Source organism: Zonotrichia albicollis, chromosome W (genome assembly GCF_047830755.1).
Source record: "Zonotrichia albicollis isolate bZonAlb1 chromosome W, bZonAlb1.hap1, whole genome shotgun sequence".
In the NCBI taxonomy this organism is placed as follows: domain Eukaryota; kingdom Metazoa; phylum Chordata; class Aves; order Passeriformes; family Passerellidae; genus Zonotrichia; species Zonotrichia albicollis.
In genome coordinates this window covers 5,638,980-5,663,326 of record NC_133859.1, presented here as the reverse complement: position 1 = coordinate 5,663,326, position 24,347 = coordinate 5,638,980, and the positions used below count along the sequence as shown (strand labels likewise).

The 24,347-nt window shown below is 45.2% G+C and overlaps 2 protein-coding genes across 16 annotated transcripts in view; one reads left to right on the top strand and one right to left on the bottom strand.

The window, feature by feature from the left end:
* LOC141726960 (5'-AMP-activated protein kinase catalytic subunit alpha-1-like) overlaps positions 1–24,347 on the top strand; it is a 114,419-nt gene that overhangs the window by 26,263 nt on the left and 63,809 nt on the right. For 11 of the 15 annotated variants that reach the window (XR_012577918.1, XR_012577917.1, XM_074532096.1 and 8 more), the window contains one exon: positions 1,040–1,204. The exons of the other annotated variants lie outside the window; for them this stretch is intronic. Coding sequence is in view for 9 of the 11 variants with exons in the window: in XM_074532096.1 (XP_074388197.1) it covers positions 1,040–1,204 (165 nt within the window). In the remaining 2 variants the exon portion in view is untranslated. The remainder of the gene's footprint in view (positions 1–1,039; positions 1,205–24,347) is intronic. 15 annotated transcript variants of the gene reach the window in all.
* On the bottom strand, positions 5,857–12,560 carry LOC141726799 (uncharacterized). Its single transcript, XM_074531868.1, has 2 exons — positions 11,850–12,560; positions 5,857–7,317 (listed from the first exon to the last, which is right to left on the bottom strand). The coding sequence occupies exons 1-2, from the start codon at positions 12,558–12,560 to the stop codon at positions 7,003–7,005; spliced, it is 1,026 nt and encodes a 341-aa protein (XP_074387969.1). The 3' UTR covers positions 5,857–7,002.

Below are 24,347 nucleotides of genomic sequence, written 5' to 3'. Positions count from 1 at the left end.
TAGCAAGCAATAAAAAAGAATGGAATGATAATAAAATCTTGTGACTGACCAGAGAGTCCGAGACAGCTGGACTGTAATTGGCCATTAATTAAAAACAGTCCTATGAGACCAATCAAAGATGCACCTGTTGCATTCCACAGCAGCAGATAATTATTGTTTACATTTTGTTTCTGAGGCCTCTCAGCTTCTCAGGATAAAAAATCCTAGCAAAAGGATTTTTCATAAAATATGTCCATGACAGTACTCTATTACTTCTACACAGTCATGCTCTAATGGGCCTTCTTCAGTTGTGGTACCTAGAAACAAAGCTGGATTCAAAAGGTTAGTTGTCTGTAATGTGACATCATCCTGCTCAGTCAGGGCTACCTGGAATTTTATCATCCTGCTTGGAGATAGCCAATGGCCCCCCTTTTGCTCTAAGACAGTGGTTACCATGTGTGGTACATAGATATCTATGTGCCTTCCCATAGTGAGCTTCCTGGCTTCTTGTATCATCACAGTGGCTGTGACTGCTCGCAGAAATGTGGGCCATCTGGCACTTATGTTGTCAAGTTGTTTGGAAAAATAGCCCACCAGCCTTTTCCAGCTTCCTAAATGTTGGGTCAGGACTCCCAGGGCTAGGCACAGCCTTTTATGTACAAACAGCTGAAAATCTTTAGACAGATCAGGTAACCCTAATGCTGGAGCAGTTGTCAGTGCTTCTTTTAATTTTAGGAAGGCTTCTTTCTGTGGTTTGCCTCAGGTGAATGGTTGTGTCTTCTGGGCTTTGTACAGGGGCTTCACAATTAGTCCATAGTCCATGATCCACAGGTGACACCACCCTGCCATCCCAATGAAGACTCACAGCTTCTGTAGATTCTGGGGCTCTGGAACAGCACTAATAGCTTGGATACTGTTAGTACCGAGTTTTTGTTGCCCTTGTGAAATTTCACATCCCAGGTAGATCACAGTCTGTTGGGCAATTTGTGCCTTTTCTCTGGATACTTTATAACCTCCCATTCCCAGTGAATTTAAAATCTCAATTGTTACCTTTATGCAGGTTGCTTTTTCTTCTGTATCAATCAGTATATCATCAACATACTGCAACAACGGGTATTGGTCTCTTGGTACTTGCCCATTCTCAGTCCAAATCTCCAGCTCCTTCACCAGTTGGTTTCCGAATACAGTCGGCGAGTTCTTGTTTCCTTGTGGAAGTCGTGTCCAGGTGAGCTGGGTTTTTCTTCCATTCCCTGGATTTTCCCACTCAAAGGCAAACAGTTTCCTACTTTATTTGTCAAGAGGTATGCAGAAAAAGGCATCTTTTACATCAATTACAGTATACCATTTATATATCTCTTTTATGGATGTCAGCAATGTGTAGGGATTTGCTATCGCTGGATAAATGTCCTTTGTTATTTTGTTTATTGCTCTCAAATCCTGCACTAATCTATACTCACCATTTGGTTTCTTCACTGGAAAATACTGGTGTATTAAATTCTGATTCACATTCCTCTAGAATTTGGTATTTCAAGAATTTATCAATAATCTTTGCTATTCCTTGCCATGCTTCTGGTTTTATGGGATACTGTTTGACCTGTACAGCCCTCGCCCTTTCTTTTAGCTCTACATGCACTGGCTGTACCAATTTAGATTTTCCTGGTACATCTGTTTCCCATACAGAGGGGATCACTGCATCTTCTACTTCCCTAGGGATAGAGGGGACTGTTTTTTCTTTGATCATTAAAATTTGCCCCATCTTTGATTCAGGTATTTTCATTAGAAGTTTCCCGTTCTCAAAGGTTATTACCGCATCAAGTTTCGCCAGCAAATCCCTCCCTAAAAGCGGAATTGGACACTCAGGTACATATAAGGATTCAAGTGTTAAAATCTTGTTCCCTAACCACAAATCTAAGGGTTGCAAGAATGGCTGATTTTCCTGCTTCCCTGTGGCCCCAACTATTGTTGTTTGCTTGTCCTCAATTTGCCCTTGCAAATAATTTAGTACAGAATACGTGGCCCCTGTATCCACCAGGAATTTCACCTCTCTGTCACCTAATAATAAAGTCACTAAATGTTCCTATGTGGGTTGTTTCGTTTCTAGTCAGCTGTGATATTCTCCTAGTACCATTGCCTTGGCAACATCTTCGTGCTGGAACTGATTGCCCTGGTTAAACTGGTTGTTCAGTTGCTTGGGCATTCTCTCTTCCAATGCCCCTCCTGCTTGCAATACCACACTGATTTAAGCCTAACCCTTGCATGACTAGTCCTCCACGGCCCCTGCCAAACCCACCTCTACCCAGTCCATGACCACCTCTGCCACATCCCCTGAAATCTGGGTTCCCTTTTCCTTGTATTACTGCCAAAAGATTTTGCTGCTGCCTTTTAGCAGCCTCCTTTTCCCTACTATTGTATACCTTCCAGGCTACCTCAAGGAGTTTATCCAGATTCCTTAATTCCTCCCCCTCTAATTTTTGCAATTTCCTTATGATATCATCCTGTGACTGCCCCAGGAATAGGAGAGCAAGTTGAACCTTCACTTGTTCTGTGTCTATTCTGAGATCTGTATATTTTCTCGCTGCCTCCTTAAGCCTTTCCAAATACGCAGTAGGGGATTCTTTCTTTTCCTGTTGGACCTCATACAGTTTAGACGAATTCATAATCTTGGGCACAACGTTCTTAACTCCTATCTGGACCCACTCCTGATATTTCTTCAGCCTCCGCATATGCCCAGGTATTGAAGATGGAGGGAGAAGACCTATCCTTGTTGATCAGCATCGACTCTGTTTATTCACTCAATCAATCACTTTTTATAACCGTGTTAATTAAGTTCATGCATATTGCAAACCCGAGCTCACAATAGGTCAGAGATAACACACCAACCCCTCCTTATGTTTCCAATACCAAGATTTGGGTTCTCAAAATTATTTTTGCTTTCCCAAAACAGCCAAAGATAGAATATCTACTTGTTATGAGAAAGCTGCCTGAGAACACTGGTAGGCAAGGTTCTCAAGGCCTTCATGTTTGTCACTTCTACTTGTAATTAAAAACAACCTGAGAACTTCTACTGTTTACAGAAACAGGCTGTGAGACCACCATGTATTAGAATAATCAGTCAACTTAGCCTTACATAACTCTTCCCCAAAATTACTCTGTTTCTAATGTGCTAATAAGCACCTCAAAGGAGAAGTTTGCGGTATAGGGGCATTGCCACCCAACATCCTTTTAAGCTTCTCCATATTACAACTACAATAAACCGCAAATGCCGAGCCTTCAATGCTTTCGCGATTGTCTAACGGACGACACCTAGGCAATACCACCAGGAATTCCTTAGCCCGACCAAGCATAGCTTTCACTGTGTCTTATTGGCAGGCAATCAAACCAGAGTAAAAGCACCTTACCTCTCTCCCGGGGACATTGTGAGCAGTGGAGACGGTTGCGGCCGATGGGCTTCCTGAGAATCCCCTGGTGCTGGCTGGAGTGTGATCAAGTCGCAAACTCGCTCAGCAGCACTCACAGGGTTCCATCTAGGGTCGCCAAAAATGTTAGCATTCAGGAACACATAATCATGGAATGATTATATGCAGGTGCATTTATTAAAGAGCTCTGGGTGTCAGGGGTTCACAGACCCAAATCTAACCCGACATGGTTTCGAGCCATACATGTTTTATAATCTACTGTTATATAACTTACATATTAATTATTAAACTTACATTGTTCTATTGTATACATTGATTTTATCCAAGTATGGATTTCTTGTGATCCCCCTCAAACCCCTAACATAGTTTCTTATGATTCTTTAAACAATAATTATATCCAATCACATCTAACAATTATATAATTTATCATATACTGACTACACAGGTGCAGTTTCACATGATCTAGCAAATACAAGGCCTAACATTTCCCAGGGCCTACCTTTAACATTTTCCCAGGGCCTACTAAGCCTAACTTTCTTTCTAGCTCCCCAAATTTTCTATGATTTTAAAATCTTTTACTATCACCTCTACTCTTAAAAAGTGATGTTCATACATATATGTGTGTACTCTTCACACGATCAGTAACTACAAAGCAGCCTAAAAGAAAACCCAACATAAACCAAATAAGGTACACTGAGGGGAATTATGGAAATAGAGCAATAATAAAACTGGCAAGTTTGGGGTTTTTTTTAAAGAAAGTGTGTCAATAAGGCAGATTATTAGCCCTTCAAGTTAATTTTATTAGATGAAATATCAACAGGAGTGACATTCAAGGACATGTTAAAATTATAACAGTAGCTCCACCACAACAGTCCTTTTTTGACATCCAATATAGGCCATAAGGGGTTCGAGATAACAGGTTTGTTGGGGATGTGCTAGATCGAATTTGTGGCTGTTATTTCAGTTCAGTGTATAAATGGGCATGCTCCTGTGCTTGCCGTGGGGTTCACTTGCCTCTTAGAATCTAGTGCTTGTTAGTGACCACTTTTTGTTTAATTGCTGCTGTAGTGCTGTGCTACTCATCACCTTACTCTGCTGTGCCTGGGAGCATTATGATAACAGTTGTCTTGTGCAGTGAGTACAGCATGCAATCCAGACAGGGTGTAGAATCCCAGAGGATAAGGGGCTAATATGTATGTCTCCAACACCAATAGACAGATAGCAGTGGAGCCAACCAAGGATTGTTGGTAATCTGTGGGAAAGAACAGGATGTGGCTGGAGAAGGGGCCATGCAGAAGTAGGACAGCACTTCTCTGGGACAAACATTCTTGTAACTCCTGGAGATAAGCACAACACAGCACATCACAAGCACAGAAATGAGGAAATGAGGCTGAGTAGTGGGCATGAACTGTAGGGGGGGACCAAGACCACCCAAGACCCCTAAAACCTCTGACCCATTTCCAGAAAGACTGCATGTGAGAACTAATTTGCATAGAAAGCAACAAACCTGTCTTCAAGTTAGAGAAACCTGTCTGTAAAAAGGTATCCCCACTAAGCTGAGAAATGAGATTATGGCATCAGAAATGTTCCACCAACAGCAAAAGTTAGCATCTATGCAAAAAAGTCAACCACTCCAGCCCCACTCCCAACTTCCATCTCAAGGCAAAGCACTACCTGGAAAATGCCCAAATGTCAGAAATTAAGGTTTGGCAGGTCCCCCAAAATTGCTACCACTGTAGTCTCTTAGTGTGAGGGGAACCAATGTCCCTATGCTCCTTTAATTATAAAGTGGTGGTCTGGGGAGTTTTTCATGTGTTAGCTCTGATGAATACTGTAGCTGAGGTTACTGTATTACATAATGATATCGCTAATAAAGAAGCCGCATCACAGACCTGTGGATTTAGGGGAATTTAACCCCAGCCCTCTGAGCTAAGGTTACCTTAATAGGAAAAGCCACTCAATTTACCACAACTGTGTTAACTGTCCCAGTTTAAAAAAAATCTATTGTGGATATTGATATGTTGGCAGGAAAAACAGTTGAAATGTTAAACAGTTGGTTCTGCTTCAGGACTTCGCAACTGGAATTTATGAGTTTTGATTGGATTGGCAAAGTGGGATCCCATTGTGCTGCCTGTGCCTGACACGGTTGTAACTGCAAAACAATATCATATTCCTAGGGAAAATAGAAAATTATTCCAATCATTCAGGCACTTCAACAAGTGGGAATTGTTAAGGAAACCATGACTGCTTTTAACAATCCTATTTGGCAGCCTGTTAAAAAAACAGATGGCACTTGGGGAATGACTGCAGATTATAGAGAATTTAAGAAAGTCACCCCCCCTTGCAGTTACACTGCCAGACATGGTTACCCTCATAGAAAAAAAAAAAAAAAGAAAAAAAAAAAAAAAGAAGAAATTTACAACCCTGGAAGGTGGTAATAGATCTTGCTAATGCTTTCTGTTCCATTGCCGTTAAGCATTTATAGCCATGTGTATGTAATTATACTGTTCGTACTCAGCTATATTTAAGGACATAATATAGGCCATGGGCAAAGATAAAATAGGTTTGGTGGGCCTTGAATACATGGCAGGTCAATTACATTGGCCCCCTGCCCTTGTCTAGAAGGTGGTGATATGTATTCTCTGCTGTAGATACAGCATCGAGACAATTTTTTTGCTAAACCGACTAAATATGCTAATCAACATAATAGAATTAAAGCACTAGAACAACTTGTTCTTCACTATGGACCTTCTGTCCTGGTTTAGAGCAAATTTGGGAGAGGATCTCCAAAGGGGCTCCGGTAGAAAAGCAAATTCAATCTGCCCCTCCCCCCAACCGATCCGGGAGAAAATACCTCCTTGGAGAAAGGTGGAAAAAACCTGTTTATTAAACAATAAAACCTAAACAATATCAAACTATAAAACCCCTTGCCGCTCCAAAAGAGATGACAAACTGAGAAAACCCCATCCCCGGGTTGCGGCTCAGCTCACTCAGTCTCTTATCAGTCCCTCCAGTGCTGGAAATGTCGCAGGCCAGGCCCGGCCTGGGGGGCCACAGGTGCAGCTGCCGGTGCTCCCCTGGGTGTTCAGTCCAGAGCAGGTTTCAAGAGGTCCAAAGAAAAGGGAAAAATCAAAAGTCCAGGGAACTTCTTTGCCTCAGCGAGCTAAACCAACTAAAAGCAAAAGAGAGCTCTGTCCTGCTGTCTGTCCATCCACAAACAACACGGTCCAGGAGGAGGAATGTCGCTATAGGACACGAAAGAACACAAGCCCACCACCGTTCTCAAGGTGAAGGAAAAAAGGGAAGTTTATTTTCTGACTCCAGTATTTATAGTTTTACAAAAGTGACAGCGGATTGGAGGGTGACAGTGACACCTCTCCAATGACACTGGTCAAACCAACAGTCCATCAACTCTCTCCTCATCCATAAAGGAATGCAAAACAATGAGTAATTAACAGAAAGTGTGTGAGAAAGTTCACTACAAGAATGTCAACATCAGAAAGCTTAGAAAATCTTATAAAACAGGGTGACATCTCACCCTTTTCCATTTAAAAAAGAAAAAGAGAAAAGAAAATGAACTATGTGAAAAAGAAAACATGAACAATGTTCAGTGTGCACTTGGGGTGGAATCATCGGAGTGATCACTCTCATCATCTGCATCCGAGTCATCACTCAATGATTCACCCGCTTGATGCCTTTCAGGTTGGTCACGGTTTCCATCTTGCTCATCAGCTGAATTCTGCCTCTGCGGTCGCAGGTCAGGGCGAACACATTTCGAAGGTACCCAGAGTGCCCCAGTATCTGTGGATACGCAAGCATACCCGCGCCCAGAAGCGATAAGGTCATAGGGACCTTCCCACTGTTTGGTGACTAAATTCCGCACCCGAACCTTCACTCGAGGCTGATGTGCCTTGTAAGCAGCCTGCAACAAGAGATGGGGATTCAAAATGACAGGGTTATTTGAGTTCTGCGGCACAGTGAGATGATTGTGCATAAAACTTTTGCCAACCGACTCTGCAGGGTTTCACCCTGCATTCCCCGTTTTTGTTTTTGAAGAACCCGCTTCAGAGTACCATGAGCGCGTACTACAATAGCTTGACCAGTCAGAGAATGAGGGTTACCAAACTTATGAGAGACCCCCCACAACTGCAGGAACTGCGGCACCTTTTGCGATGCGTAAGCAGGACCATTGTCGGTTTTCACAGCAGAAGGTATGCCCAGAACAGCAAAGGCCTGCCTCCAGTGGGCAAGGACATCACGGGCCTTCTCCCCAGTGTGAGCCGAAGCCCACATCAAAGAGGAGAACGTGTCCACAGTGACACGCACATACTTGAGCCGGCCAAACTCGGCAATCTGGGTGACATCGGTCTGCCAAAGCTCCAAGACCCTAAGGCCTCTGGGGTTTACCCCTGCCGGCAAAGGCGGAGCAAGTGCATGGCAGTCTTCACATGACTCAACAATGTCACGAGCCTCAGTTGGCGTCAGCTGAAACTGCTTCTGCAGGGTATGTGCGTTTTGGTGGAAAAACCCATGCGATGCCTTGGCCTGTGCGAGTGTATCAGGCTGAGGCGCTACCCACGCTGGGTTAGCCAACTTGTCAGCCCTCGTGTTACCTTCTACTATAAAGCCTGGCAAATCGGTGTGACTCCTCACATGCAGAACATAAAATGGATGAACCTAGGCCTCAGTGGCACACCACAAGGTCTTCAGTAAATGAAACAAGGCAGGATTACTGACCTCCTTCAAAACCGAATGACCCAACCGTTGTGCGATATCAGCCACATAGGCAGAATCCGTGACCAAGTTGAAAGGTTCCTGGGAAAATTTCTCAAATGCCATGACAGCAGCCCTCAGTTCAACCAATTGGGCTGACCCATCCTCATGGCCTTCCAGAACCTGCCACTCAGATCCATCCCTCCAGGTAACAATAGCCTTTCCTGTTCTCCCTGAACCATCAGTGAAGACAGTGGGTCCTTGCACGGGTTGCTGACTATTCTTGGGCCGCAAAGAAATTTGTGTGGATTTCGCCATATGCAACAGCCTATGGCTGGGCAGATGATAAATGATCTGCCCTGAAAAATTTTCCAGAGCACTCTGCAGGGACACACTGTTTGCAAAGCTCCAGTCAAAATCCTCCCGTTGCACCGGGAGTATGATCTTTGCAGGATCCGCACCCACCAATTGCAAACACCGTTGTCGGCATTTGATTATCAAGTGAGCCATCAGCTCAAACAATGCAGTTGCCGTCTTCTGCAGCTGATGGGGCAGGAAAACCCATTCCAGAACGTGCAAGGAATCAGACCATTTGTCACTCCATTGGCCAATGATACCGTTGGGATGCAAATCTGGAGTGGTGATGAACACAGTGACATCAACGGAGGGATCAATGCGATAAACCTGACAAGCCGAAACAGCTTGCTGAACCACCTCCAACACCTTACGCGCCTCAGGGGTCAGTGTGCCAGGTGACTTGAGATCAGAGTCTCCTTTCAACAAATCATACAGAGGAGACAGCTGTGCATTGGTTAGTCCCAAGTACGGACGTAACCAAGTGATGACACCTATCAATTTCTGGGCATCATTCAGTGTCTTCACAGAATGCACAAATTGCACCTCCTGGTGACGGATCGTCCGTTCCAGAATTTTGACCCCCAAGTACTTCCAAGGTGGTTTTTGTTAAACCTTTTCTGGAGCCACCTGCAGTCCATGAGCATGCAAAGCATCGAGCAACCGAGGCTGAATCCTCAGCAGCTCATCCTCAGTGGACGTGGCCACCAAAATGTCGTCCATATAATGATACAGATGTGCATCAGGAAACTGCATGTGAACTCCAGACAAGGCACGGGCCACATACCACTGGCATATGGCAGGAGAATTGTGCATGCCCTGAGTCAATGTCCTCCACTGATATCTCTGTGCGGGCTCAGCCTCGTTAATCGCTGGCACCGAGAAGGCAAACTTCGGTCTGTCATCAGGATGCAAAGGAATCATAAAAAAACAATCCTTCAGATCCACAATGAGGACCGGCCAGTCTGTGGGAAGCATGGTAGGCGATGGCATGCCTGCCTGTAATGTTTCCATGCTTTCCATCACGGCATTAACCTTTCGGAGGTCTTGCAACAACCTCCATTTCCCAGATTTCTTTTTGATGCAGAAGACAGGAGTGTTCCAGGGACTGTTAGAAGGCTCCAGATGACCCTGGTCCAACTGCTCCTGCACCAGATTCAGAAGGGCGTCCAACTTATCTTGAGGGAGGGGCCACTGCTTTTCCCAGACAGGTTTGTCCACCAGGCACCGTATAGGAGGTGTAGGACGCTCTGCGCCCTTCACTGCAGTGGCCCCCATCAAAAATCTGTCCCCAATGCGCACCCCCCAAACAGACAGAACATCTCTCCCCCAGAGGTTGGCAGGAGTAGAAGTAACATGAGGCCTAACCCAGGCCGTCTGTTTCTCTGGGTTCATGACCAGCACGGGTCGCTGGCTCATGTAGAATTGCGCTGTCCCTCCCAGGCCTGCGACAGACGTCCCCTCTGGATCCAAGGACCACTCTGGGGGCCAGGCAGCAAGGGAGAGAACTGTGACGTCAGCACCGCTGTCGAGAAGCCCGCGGAGGTGGATTTCTGATGGCATCGCACCAGGAACAGACAGGGTACACAGCATCTCGGAAGGGTCCTTGGTCAGGACAGCAGTCCAGTGAACTTGAGGCAGCCCAGTGGATCCAAAGCCACCAGCTCCACGTGACTGGTCAGCTGTCCTGTGAACAGAGGACTTAAAAGGCACAAGTTGAGCAAGTCGCGTCCCTTTTGGGATTGTGACGGGGGGGTGGATGTGGAGACCATGGCACAAATCTTCCCTGTAAAATCTGCATCAATGAGCCCCAGGTGAACAATGATGCCCTGAAGGGTGGCACTAGAGCTCCCCATAAGGAGAGCACTCATGCCCCCACACAAGGGACCAAAGGAACCCGGGGAAACCTTGCATATCTCAGAAGATTCTAAGACAACTGTTGCTGCGGTGCAGACATCCACACCTGCTGATCCGTGGGTGCCAGCTGCAAGCTGGCAAAGGAGACCTCCATCGGCTCCGGGGTCTGGAGAGAAGCTTGTGTCTGCACGCGCCCCTCCTGCGCGCTCCACTTGCGTTTCCCGATCCTGGCAAAGCCTGGCCATTAACATGAACAGTCGCCTTGCAAACATTAGACATGTGATTCAGCCTACCACACCGACTGCACAAGAACATGGGGAATTTGACCTTCTGCGCTTTCTTCCTCCGCTTCTTGCCAGCCTGCGCAGTCCCCTGCTGTGGCTGCCTGCCCTGTGGTGCTGCCCAGACTGGCTGCACAGCGGCAGCCACAGCGGGCAACTTCTGATGCCAGGGAATGATGTCCGCACAGGCCTCCGCCATCTCGGAGATAGTGGGAACACCAGGCAGAGCCACTATGACCTTCCTACAAGCAGCATTGCAATTACACCTGACAAGGTTTGCAATCGTAACGCTCCTTGCCACAGGATCAGGCACCTGCCTCTCCACGGACGCAATCAGCCTTGCCGCAAATGCCATGAAAGGTTCATCATCCCCCTGGAAAATGGTCGAAAACGGCTGCTTCGGAGCAGCCATTTCCAGGGTCTGAACAATCGCTGCCATGCCCAGTGTGTGCCACTGGTCAAGCACCAGGGGATCAAATCCAACCTGCCCCTGAACACTTTCATAAAGCCCTGTCCCCATCAGCATGTCAGCAACAACCCAATACCTGGGGTCCTGCTGCGCCAGTGTAGCATTCTGCACCACTGCTTGGGCTGGCAAATGAGCCCACTTGGTCTCAAAAACACCAAATTGCACAGGGTCAAAAAGAGAATGTTTTCGAAGGAAGGGGACCAGGACACCAGCTGGTTCATCACAGGTCCAGTTTATTGACGAAAGCATCAAACACTTATACAGCAAATAATAAGCTTATGAATATTCTGTAAGCCAAGCAATCTATTGGTTAAACTATACCATGAACTCTTCCTCATTCCTTAGGGGTTACATCTCTCTTTTCTCATGTCTCTTTCACTATTTGGTATCATACTACAGCTAGGCCCAAGGACACACTATCTTACAGGTGCAGGATTTGGAATTAGCCACGGTTTTGCACTTTTCCAGTCTCTAGTCAGCTAAATTCCCAACAGAATGTGCCACACGACAGAGATCCTGAGGTGTCAGCACATCCATAGCAATCCTCCGGAGAGTCTGCATAACCTCCGCAGACCCACAACCATGCTGAGCAACCACTTCACGGAGTTCCTTCTCCAGCTTATATGAAAGGGGTTCATGGGTGTTATGAGCAACGACCCTGAGCACAGGGAAAGCCTGGGGACCCCCTGGCAAAGCCACCGCATCTGCTGTGTCCCTGCTCTTGGGCCTCACGGAGACAAGAGAGGATGATCGACTGGGAGCCAGGTCAACACCACTCACCTCTGCGCCCCCTGCAGCACCGGCAGAACCAAAGGAGCCCACTCCGCCACCCTGCAGATGCCGTGAGGAGACAGGCTCATTCATCTCGTCAGTCTTGGTTTTGGCCTCTCGCCAGAAACGCTCGGGGTGCCTCGGACGCACAGTCACCTGGCACGCAGGAAGCGTCCAATGATTTGACGAGAAAGCGCCATGGCCCGGGGCACCCACCGGCCTCCCGCCGGCCGTGTCCGCAGTTGTGCTAAAGGTAAACACACCAGCCCCCTGCTGCTCTGCAGCTCCGGCAGGGGCCGCCTCGGCGGGCGCAGGTGCCGGCACGGCCTGCGAATCCAGCACGGGCCGGGACAACACCAGCGCGGGGCCCCTGGCCCCCGACACAGCGGAGGAGCAGGATGCCGAGAGAGGCGCGGCCTGCAGAGCCGCGTCACTGTGGAGCGGCACAAGGGAGCCCGGTAAGCCCCCTATGAGAGCCCGCCCCAGGCTGCAAGGCTCCACAGTGGGCACCGCCCCCACTGAGCGCAGAGGAGCGGGCTGCCCGCCCACCGGAGTGGGGCCAGGCGGAGCACCGACCGATGACCTGGTCCCGGCTGCTTTCACCGACTGCGCATGCTCAGCAGGCTGTGCAGGCCCAGAGACGGGCGATGTCGCCCCCCCCACTGAGGAAGCCGACTCGGGGACGAGCTTGCCGGCCCCTGCCGCGTTTAGGGGGAACATGGTGGACACACGGCAATTTGGGCAACAAGTCGTCACCGAATCAGACTCAAGTCGAGGCGGAGGCTGACACTTCAAGGCCCGGAAGGCACAAAGAGAAGGCAACCCATTCCCCGCCCTGCCACCTGCGCGGGGTGAGGTGGGGCGAGGATGGCCCGCTGAATCCACAGAGCCCCCAGAAACCCACCGGGCTCCGCCCCCTGGACCCGGGACCTGTTGGCTGTTAGCCCAATCCACCCTGGGGGAACAATCGTCACCCCCCAGCACACCGTCCTGGGGCGGGGAGGGGGACACCACATCGGACAGAAACTCAAACTCCCCCTCGTCCACGTCTGAGACAGAAGGGCTTCCTTGGGAACTCCAAGGGGTACCAGAACCAGACCCCCGCCAAAGCTCCTCACATTTTTTCCACTGCACCAGCAGTGATCCCATGTCTACAGTGCAATCATCAAAGAGGGTCTCCATGAGGTGGACCCCCACGAGAGACCACTCCTCCCTGGAGAACACCTTCCCAGGAACTGAAAAGAACCCTCACTCTCGGGTCCACAGAATCAATCTTTCAAAATCATCCCAGGAAACAGAAACCTGTTTCCACTCCAGGACCCCCCTCCAGAGTTCCAAAATGAGGGAATCATCCTCGAAAACCACAGAGGTTGCCATTACCCCAAGAACAGCAGGCAAAGCACCAAAAAGAGGGAGGGAAAAACCTCACCGCAGTCCGCTGTGTCTCAGCCTAAGCTGCAATACACTTCGGCGGTCACCAGATGTCGCTTTAGGACACGAAAGAACACAAGCCCACCACAGTTCTTAAGGTGAAGGAAAAAAGGGAAGTTTATTTTCTGACTCCAGTATTTATAGTTTTACAAAAGTGACAGTGGATTGGAGGGTGACAGTGACACCTCTCCAATGACACTGGTCAAACCAACAGTCCATCAACTCTCTCCTCCTCCATAAAGGAATGCAAAACAGTGAGTAATTTACAGAAAGTGTGTGAGAAAGTTCACTACAAGAATGTCAACATCAGAAGGCTTAGAAAATCTTAAAAAAACAGGGTGACAGAGGAATGTAGGAATGTGTAGGAGTGAGAGCAGTGTCTGAAAAAACTGTGTGTTTCTTCTCTCCCCCCTTCACTCTCTGGAACAAGTCTTAAAGGTACAAAACTTATTATCCAGAATAAACAAAATGAGACGATTGGGGATAAAAGCATCATATAGTCAACCCTGGATACCTTCTCACCAAATGCAAAGATTGACTGAAAGAACAAATGGAATATTGAGGAAATAATTTTAAAAAGCTAACCAGTACTAAAATTTTACAACAGTGGTGTTCACATCTTACTAAAGCAGGCTTTCTTGTTAAACAGCTGGAGTATTCATAATCAAACATCCAATGATCATACAAACATGGCAAGGACTGAATTTCTTCCGGATGGTATCTCTCCTAAATTATTACCTAGAAGGCAAAGGAAATTGTTTACACCAGTAGATTGCATGGTGGGACTGCAACCTATTAGCCTAGACATGAAGATTCATAGAATAACCCCCTCAGAATGCCATATGGTTCTGTACCCCAGCTTCTCTTATTTTACATCCTCTGTTGATATCAGATTCTCAAGTTCTTCTATTTTGGGTATCTTTGATGAATAACAGGGCCTTATCTAGAGGAGACAGTATTTGAGCGGTGTTATTGGTGTCACAAACCCAACATCAAATTGAAGCTCTTCAATACATGTGGGCAATTACCCCATATCAGTTTATCAAACTCAGAGCAATAGTAGCTGAAGGAGCTGGAGTAATAGCATATGTATTACTAGAAGGAATTTACATTCCTATTTGACTCCCTTATCACAGGTTGGCTCATCATGCTTTGCAGTCTTGTACTATAAGCACATGTCCTGGATATATTTCCATGAGATTAACATGTAAATACTTGCATTTAGTTGGCCTCTACTGTAACTAACTTGTCTGCCTTTTGTATTGAGGGAGGATTAACAGCTGCAGATTGTCACATTCACATTCTCTGGAAAAATCCCTTCGCCCAGGATTTTTCTCCTGGGAAGCTGGGAAGCCTCAGAGAAAAAGGAAAACAATAATTATCTCATTTGCTTCTCCTGTGTTTTGCTTATGTGGAATGTGTTTGGAGACTGTTTATCCACAGGTGATTGTTTCATTTGTTTCTGGTGTGAATTATTTTGACTTATTGGCCAATCAGTGCCAAGCTGTGTCGGGACTCTGGAAAGAGTCATGAGTTTTCTTTATTATCTTTTTACTTTTCTGTAAGTATTCTTTAGTATAGTATAGTATAGTATAGTATTCTTTAATATAATATAGTATCATAAAATAATAAATTAGCCTTCTGAGAACATGAAGTCAGATTCATCATTCCTTCCTTCATTGGGGCACCCTGCGAATACCATAGCAGATCTCTTGAAAACGTTCCATTGGCATGCCAATCCCAGTAGCTATATTACAGAATTATACTATGCAAGTGCTTTTGATATCCATGTTCTTCATTGTTATTCTTTCTGAGTAGGTAACAGCTGTGTGCCAAGGAACATTACAAAATCAGTTGGTGGTGGACCATCTTCTTCGACACCATAAACACTGCTCCAATTTTGAAGGCATATGTCACTTCAATGTAATTGATGAATCAGCCAGCATAGGGGACAACATTCAATGTCTCCAGGACGTAATGCATCAAATGAAAGAATCTACTGGTGGTGCCTGACTAGCTGAGTAGTTTAATTCCCTGGCAGGATGAGTGGGACACCTGATTCAAAGCATTATTGTGACCAACCTAGTGGCCTTCTCTGATGGCATGACTATACCAGTGGACAAGGCAAGGATTGCAGATATCATTTATCTGGACTACTGTAAAGCCTTTGACATGGTCCCCAACAACATCCTTCTCTCTAAATTGGAGAGAGATGGATTCAATGAATGGACTGCTATATGGATAAGAAAGTGGTTGGATGGTCACATCCAGAGGGTAGTGGTCAATGGCTCAGAATCTCGATGGACATCAGTGACAAGTGGTATCCCTCAGGGGTCCATATTGGAACCAGTGTTATTTAATATCTTCATCAATGACATAGACAAAGGGATCAAGTGCACCCTCAGCAAATATTCAGATGACACCAAGCTGAGTGGTGCAGGTGACATACCTGAAGGATGGAGCCATCCAGAGAGACCTGGACAAGCTTGAGAAACAGCCCATGGGAACTTCATGAGGTTTAATAAGACCAAGTGCAAGGTGTACACTTGCAAACCAAGAAAGCAAATCATGTCCTGGGCTGCATCCAAAGCAGCAGGGGCAGTAAGTCAGGGGAGGGAATTCTGCCCCTCTGCTCTGGTGAGATCCCACCTGCAGAGCTGCATCCAGCTCTGGGGTCCCCAGCACAGGAAGGACATGGACCTGTTGGAGCAAATCCAGAGGAGGCCACCAAGATGATTAGATGGATGGAATACCTCTCCTATGAGGAAAGGCTGAGAGAATTGGGATTGTTCAGCCTGGAAAAGAGAAGGCTTGTGGGTAACCTAATTGCAGCCTTCTAGTACCTGAAGGAAGCCTGCAAGAAAGACAGAGACTTTTTACCATGGCATGTAGTGACAGAACAAGGGGGAATGGCTTCAAACTAAGAGAGTAGGTTTAGATTACGAAATATTAGGATATTAGGAAAAAAATCTTTACTGTGAGGCTGGTGAGACACTGGTATGGGGTGCCCAGAAAAGCTGTGGATGCCCCATCCCTGGAAGTGTTCAAGGCCAAGTTGGATGGCGCTTGGAGCAACCTGGTCTAGTGAAAGGTCTCTCTGTTCACAGCAAGGGGGCTGGAACTAGATGATCTTTAATGTCCCTTCCAACCCAGGCCATTCTATGATTTTATCATTATAGGAATATGTTTATTCCTTTTTCTATATGTGTTTATTATGTGCCTCTGTAAATTACCCTGGCCTACACCCCGCAAGCCCAAATGGACATCTCCAACTTTGCCAGCCCCATTGGAAATGGTCCCTTGACTGAGAGAGTGGAATGTGGGAAAATAACAGAAGATTGGAGATGAGGATTGCAAACATGCTTGAATGACCTGCAGCTGGAGAGTAGAAAAATACATATGTCACGTTAATAATTGTTTAGCCTTGTGTGTTTGACAAGTAGAACATCTGTGTTTAGATAAAATAGGCCTGTGATAGATTCAGAGGCACCCTAGCAAACATGTTTGAGATTCCTGCCCTGCTGTGGCAAAAGACGAAAGCACAGTGGTACACTACACTTGATAAACAGGTGAAAACAACAGGTTCATTGATCCTCCAGCCTGGACCTCCTCTGTGGTGCCCTTGCCCCTGCTTGTGTGCCTCTGCCCAGGTGCTGCTTTGGGTATCTCCCAGTTGGTGAGGTAATGAAAATAAATATACTCCCTGCATTTGAGCTGTGATTTTGTGATCGTTCCTGTATCCTGTCTGTGCTGGCTCACACACTGCTCCCCAGTGGCTGGGGGTGGTGGTGTCACTTTATAAGCCAGCCTTGAAAAAAAACAGGAGTCAACAGGTGTGGGATCTCAGGATTTGAGTCCTGAGATGCAAGGCTCCTGAGACCACTCTTAGGAGGCCTGGGAGTCCTAGAATGTTGCCAGAAGTGTCTGGTAGCAAGACTTTGACCCTACACGAGAGACGACACCTTTATGAAGATAAGAGGGCCTCACCGGGGTGAAGAGTGAAAAGATTAGCTAATTAGAGGGTAAGAAACAGAGTTTAAGATTTATGTACAGGGGGGTTTAGAAGAGCAAGATGGAAGAATTAGAGTGTGTCCTGCCCTCCTTCTTCTTCCTCCTCTCCTCCATCTTCTTTGGCCACGGTGGCATTTTTAAATTAGTTATTACTAAGAGTACACCGAGTTATAAGAATAGATGGTATTGAAGAAAAATGATAAATATTATATACGTAACTAGGAGTATAAAGATACGTAGCGGTCCGTAGGACGGCACAGTGTGCCCATGGCTGACTGCTGAGCAGATCTTTGTTAAGCTGAAAGAACATTTTTTAGATAAACAATTAATAAACATAAAACCAGAAAGAAGAACTGAAGCCTCTTCTCGTCCTTCGATACGCGAGCTGCTCAAAGCCACCCCCGGGCCTTTCAGGCCCCTCAAACAGCCGAGATAAACCAGACAAACAGGCTTTAGTATCAAGATGTTCTTCCACTGCTTTCCTAGATATTCTTAGAGTCAAATATATCCCTATTTTCTATAACATATACAAAAGTTAACAAGCAACTTCCAGGTACAATTTGGTTCTGCTATAATGCAGAACACTGTCCATGACATCACTTTCAATTTCTAGAGAGGATAATCTGTTCTTCACCCACTTTTCCACTTTTTTCAATCATACAGACGCCCCATATCTAATGCTGCTTCTGAGATGAAGAATTTAAACTAAAAGAAGGCAAATTTAAAATGAAACATGGTAATACTTGAAACATCAGTAATTTTTTCAAAACATGCCAATAGTTGAAAGAGATCGTGCAAAGAACATACAATAGAAACATCTACACTGAAAAAAAAAAGCTATTATGTTAAAAGACAACTAACACATTAAATACAACAGGATTTTTACTGTTTATACTAGGTACATGAGAAATCCATTAGGTTAACCGTAAAAAACCCCACCAGTGTATTTTAAGACTACAACCTGAATCTAGTTTAACTCATTTGCAAAACAATGTTTTCAATTTGCATACCTCAATATTTCAACAATTCTCACAAACAACACAACAGTAACAGCTTAAAACAATGCAATTTTTTCACCAGTAGTGAATGGCATCGAGGGAAAGTTTAATTTCTATTCTATTTCTACAAGGCTTCTAGCCTACTGCATAGCATCTGCATCCCTACTAGGAAAAGTTGTTTACATCTGAGCTGAAAAAAACCCCTTTGATAACCACTGGTCTACTGTTTTTAGCAGTCTTTCCAGGTCTGTGTCAGATGTGTTGCTAGTTAATCTAATAATCTCAGGACCATCTTTTCATGCTCTCCTGGGTTGACTATATGATGCTTTTATCCCCAATCATCTGTTCTGTTTATGCTGAAAAATAAGTTTTGCACCTTTAAGACTCGTTCCAGAGAATGAAGAGGGGACAGAAGAAGCACGCAGTTTGTTTTCAGACACTGCACTCACTCCTCCACATTCCTGCTCCTGGACTGCTGTTGTCTACGGATGGACAAACAGCAGGACAAAGCTCTCCTTTGTTGTAGATAGTTTTAGCTAGCTGAGGGAAAGAAGTTCCCGCGACTGTAGTTTGTTTTTTTACCCTTTTCTTTAGACCTGTTTAAACCTGCTCTAGACTGAACACCCAGAAGAGCACCGGCAGCTCGCACCTGTGGCCCACTGGGCTGGGCCTGGGCCACGACATTTCCAGCGCCGGAGAGACTGATAAGAGACTGAGTGAGCCAAGCTGCAACCCAGGGAAGGGACTTTTCTGAGTTTGTCATCTTTTTTGGAGCAGCAAGAGGTTTTATTGTTTAATAAACAGTTTTTTCCACTTTTCTCCGAGGAGGTATTTTTTCCCAAACTGGTTGGAGGAGAGGCCAATTGAATCTGCTTTTCTAGAGGAACCCCTTTGGGGGTTCTCTCCCAAAGAAAAATACATCTAGTGGCTCCCAAGGTGTGGCCCGAGAAGGTGGAAAAAACCTTTATTGATTGCATGTTGATTATGCTTGCTCTGTAGTGGGTTAAAGCAGTCAGTAGCCATGTTGCCTGAATTCATAATGTCTCTTGGGGTAGGGAAAAGCCTTCAGGTAGTTCTAGTCTCTACGCTTTTTTGAGGTTTTAATACCTTTCTAGTCACTAAGATTATTTTCCCTAATATATAGTTTTTACAGTAGAGGGGCACGGATTAAAACAGTTATTGTGCTGGGCTTATTGATAATGATTTATAGGGCCTTTACAAAGATAGTGAAGTCTGTGTACGATATGTATGGTTTACGGTTTCTTTGTCCTACCCTGTGTCCCAGTTCCGGTAGTATGTCTGGGGATTTATTAGTAATTGCACCCGGTTTGTCAGAGAAAGAGCAGGGAATGAGGCTTTCCAGCCTTTCCTTTCCTTCTTCTCCTTTGAATCTGTTATGTCACTTTTTGAGAATGTTCAGTTTCCCCTGAATGTTAAAGAGACCATCTTTCTAGTATTTAATCTGGTAAGCCTCCTTTATATGGTCTACAACTTCTCTAGAATGAGGGCTGAGATGTCCAGAGGAGCTAATGAGACCCCTGACCCAGAAGTAGACCCAGGCATGGGAAATCCTGAGTGGTGTAGAGAATAAGAATATATGAGCCAAGCTCTGAAAGAATTTTCTGACCCTGTGCCTAGGATTCTCCATGTGAACAAATTCAGAGCCAAATAAAGTGGGGAAATACCTAAAAGAGAAGTGCCATGATGACTCTAAAGAGAAAAAGCTCATTACAATAAGCTGGGCCCTGGCCTATGCTTAACGCACACTGCTAAATACTGTAGGGCAGCAGAGAGAAGCAGGGGGACAGGGAGATAAATCAACAGCTACCCCAGTCACTCGGTCTGCAGCCAACACCTCAGCTACTCAGGTTGTAGCTAAACCAGACAGTGAGCCTAAGCCACTGGCAGTCGCTGCAGGAAAGAAGCACACAAGCAAAACCAATTGGCCACTAACCGATGATGATGATCCAGGGGAAGGACCCTCAACACCAATTACTGATACAAAAGCCAAAATTTAAGCAACTGACACAGGATCACAAGCCACTATTAAGTCTTATTCTCTGAAAGACCTTCATAGCCTAAAAATGCTTACACTCGAAAACCCAATGAATCTAATTATTTAGTTAGTCTGTCTTTAAGATGCTGCAGGCAAAGCTACAATTTTAAACAGTAGTGAAGCGAAGCATTTGAGATCCCTGTCACATAATCCCATCATCGACCGAAGAATGATGAAGGAGAGCCAACCCTCACAGCCTCTGGGCACAGGTCCTGGGAAGTGTAACACAAAGATATCTGTGTGCAAATGATCTTTATATGCAACAAGCTCAGTAGAAGACCATAGAACAAAGAATTCAATGCTTAAAGGAAATAGCAGTGGCAGATATTGTCTTCTCAAATGACGTAAACACTGTAAATCCAGACTTATTACCATGTACATCCGTAATGTGGCGAAAACTTATATGACTTAGGCCACAAGAATATGCTTCTGCTTTAGCAATAATGAAGCAAGATGACAGTGAAGGGACTGTGCTTAATTTAGTGAAAAAGCTCTAAGCATATGCAGATGCTGTACATGGCCCAACACATGCCAGAATTACAGCGGTGGAAACACTTCTGCAGAAATAAGAAGATAAGATAGAAGAGAATCACAAAAAACTCTGGGTAGAGATAAAAGAAGACTTTCTCCAAATCTCGGCAGTACAGATCAGAGGTTCTGGTATCCAACACAGAAGTTCCCCAGATGGGGAGAGAAGGGACACCCCACGAACTGAGCTGTAGTTCTTCCTACATGTTTGCAGAAAAAAACCCCAAGGAAATAGAATAGAAAATCTACTGCTGCTGTAGCACAACAGGTGTGTGAATTGAAAGAAAGCAAAACTCAGAAAGAAAATTCTACCAAAAGAGAAGCAGCTCCAGTGGCCATAATCAAACTGCCATATATAATGATGATGATGATGATATTTTCGATCCCCTTAAGGGAATCTCCAAGACATATGTCCAAGGAAAGAAGGATAACCAGGCTTAGAGGGGCCCTGCCTCTGGCCAGGTAGAAGCTAGAAAAAAAACGTGTTTTTTTAACTGTGCAGATTCATTAGTCTGGCACATCTGAACCACAACAATATAAAGCTTTAGTCAACATTAGTGTGCAGTGCACATTAGTTCCATCAAGCCATGTGAGGGCAAAATCTATTTCTATTAATGATATGACAAGGGGATCACAGAATTTTACTTTAGTAGAAACTGAACCGAACTAGAAATGAGTAGAAGAAACACGCTATTCTGACTGGCCCAGAAGCCCCATACATTTTAAGAATAGACTTCCTCCAAAGTAATTATTTCAAAGACCCAAAAAGACTCAAATGGGCATTTGAAATAGCTGCTGTAAAGACAGATGGCGTCAAGCAATTGAACAACTTACCTAGACTATCAGAAAACCCATCTATAGTAATTGCTGGGTGCCCTCATCACAGGAATGATTGGCATCTGACTCCAAGGCTTCGGAATGCTTTATTAAAAATATACTATATTACATTACAACTATATTAAAGAGAAATACTATACTATATCATACTTACTACTAACTAACTAACTAACTGTTGTGGTTTAGGACAAATTAGGGGAAATCTCCAAAAGGGAGCCCCCCAAAACAAAACAAACCTCCAACCACCCCTCCCCCAACACCGGGTTCGGGAAGGAATTTCTCGGAGGAGCAAAGGGGAAAACAAAACCTATTTATTTACAAGTAACAAAAAGAACACTCCCCAACACAAGAAAAGAAAAGAGACCAGACTGTGTTGTGAAGGGCGCTGAGCTTCTCTAGCAGGCTCCGGGTGTCCTGGAGCTCTCAGGTCAGGTCCGGAGCCGGTCCAGTATCTTCAGGGGAGGGTAAGAAAGAGGGGACAAAAGAAAAGGAAAAAAAACAGCGCAAAAAGCAGAAAGCAAGCAAGCAAATGGCTAGTCAAGCCAAGCAGCCAAAGCCAAAAGCGAAAGTGCCTGGTCACACACTCCCTCCTCTCTTCCCCACCCCGCCGCAGCAAGACGGCCGGGGGGGAGGAGAGAGAAAAAACACAGCTGCCAGACACAACACACGATATTGGGATAAAGGCTGTCACCCCACGACACTAACAAACCCATGACTCTGCCTGAGAGTCCCGACACACATGTGGATCCAATTGGTCAATGAATCCAAACAACCATCACCAGAATCCAATCAAGCAATCACCTTGGGTAAACAATCTCCAGAACACATTCCACATGGGCACAAACACAGGAGTAGCAAATGAGATAATTTTTTTGATCACTCTTTTCTCTGCTTCTCTCACATATTCTCTCTGTTCAGAGGGCATGTGAATGCCACACCTATCTACAGTAAGACTCCTGAAAGTAGAAGAGCAACAAGTACCGATTGCCACCTCAACAGTACACCACCGACAATACCAAACAAATCAAGATACCGTAATCCCCATCCAAAAAATAATCCATAAGCTAAAGAACCAAGATGTAGTCAGCAAGACCCACTCACCCTTCAACAGCCTCATTTGGCCTGTGCGTAAATCTAAAGGAGAATGGAGATTGACTGTAGACTACCGTGCATTAAATGAAGTGACTCCACTGCTGAACGCTGCTGTGCCAGACGTGCTAGAACTCCAGTATGAGCTGAAGTCCAAAGCAACAAAGTGGTATGCCACTATCGATATTACGAATGCATTTTTCTCCATTCCTCTAGCAACAGAATGCAGGCTTCAGTTTACCTTCACCTAAAAAAGCATGCAGTACACCTAAAACTGACTGCCCCAGGGGTGGAAACACAGCCCCACCATCTACCATAGACTAATCCAGAGTGCACTATAAAAGAGTGAGGCTCCGGAACATCTGCAATATATTAATGACATCATTGTGTGGGGGAAGACAGCAACAGAAGTGTTTGAGAAAGGAGAGAAAATCATCCAAATTCTCCTAAAAGCTGGCTTTGCCATCAAGTAGAGCAAAATCAAGAGACCTACTCAAGAGATCCAGTTTCTGAGAGTAAAGTGGCAAGATAGCGTCAGATTCCCACTTATATCAACAAGATCACGTCTCCACCACCCAACAAGAGAGAAACATAAGCTTTCCTAAGCACCATAAGTTTTTTGAGAATGCACATTCCTAAGTACAGCCAGATTGTAAGCCTTCTCTACTTGGTTACCCGCGAGAAGAACGATTTCCACTGGGACCCTTAACAGCAGCAAGCCTTTTCCCGGATCAAGCAAGAAATCACTCACACAGTAACCCTTAGCCCAGTCAAGACAAAACCAAATGTAAAAAATGTCCTCTACTCTGCAGCCGGGAGCCACAGTTTGTCCTAAAGCCTTTAGCAAAAAGTGCCTAGTAAGACTCAAAAGCAACCACTAAAATTTTAAAGTCAAAGCTACATTTTCCTATGCAATGATGTCATCAACATATTGTAGATGTTTTGGAGTCTCACTCTTTTTTAGTGCAGTTTAGTGCAATTAGTCTATGGCAGATGGTGGGGTTGTGTTTCTACTTTTGGGGTAGTTGTTTTTTGGTGTACTGCACTCTTCTTTAGGTGAAGGTAAACTGAGGTTTCTATTTTGCTGCTAGAGGAATGGAGAAAAATGCACTGGTAATATCAATAGTGGTGTACTACTTTGCTGCTTTGGACTTTAGCTTATACTGGAGTTTTAGTATGTTTGGCACAGCAGAACTTAGCAGTGGAGTTACTTCAGTTAATTTTTTTTCAGTTAATTTTTTTTCAGATTTACATACAGGCTAAATGGGGCTGTTGAAGGGTGAGTGAATTTTGCTGACTACTCTTTGGTTCTTTAGCTCATGGATCATTTTGTGGATGGGGATCATGGTATTTTGATTTGTTCAGTATTGTCGGCAGTGCATTGTTGAGGTGGCAATTGGTACTCATTCTTCTACTTTTAGGAGTCTTACTGCAGATGGGTTTTCTGGTAGTCTAGGTAAGGTGTTCAATCGTTGGATGCCTTTTGTTACTACAGTTGCTATTTTAAATGCTTATTTGAGTTTCTTTGGGTCTTTGAAATACTTTGGAGGAAATCGA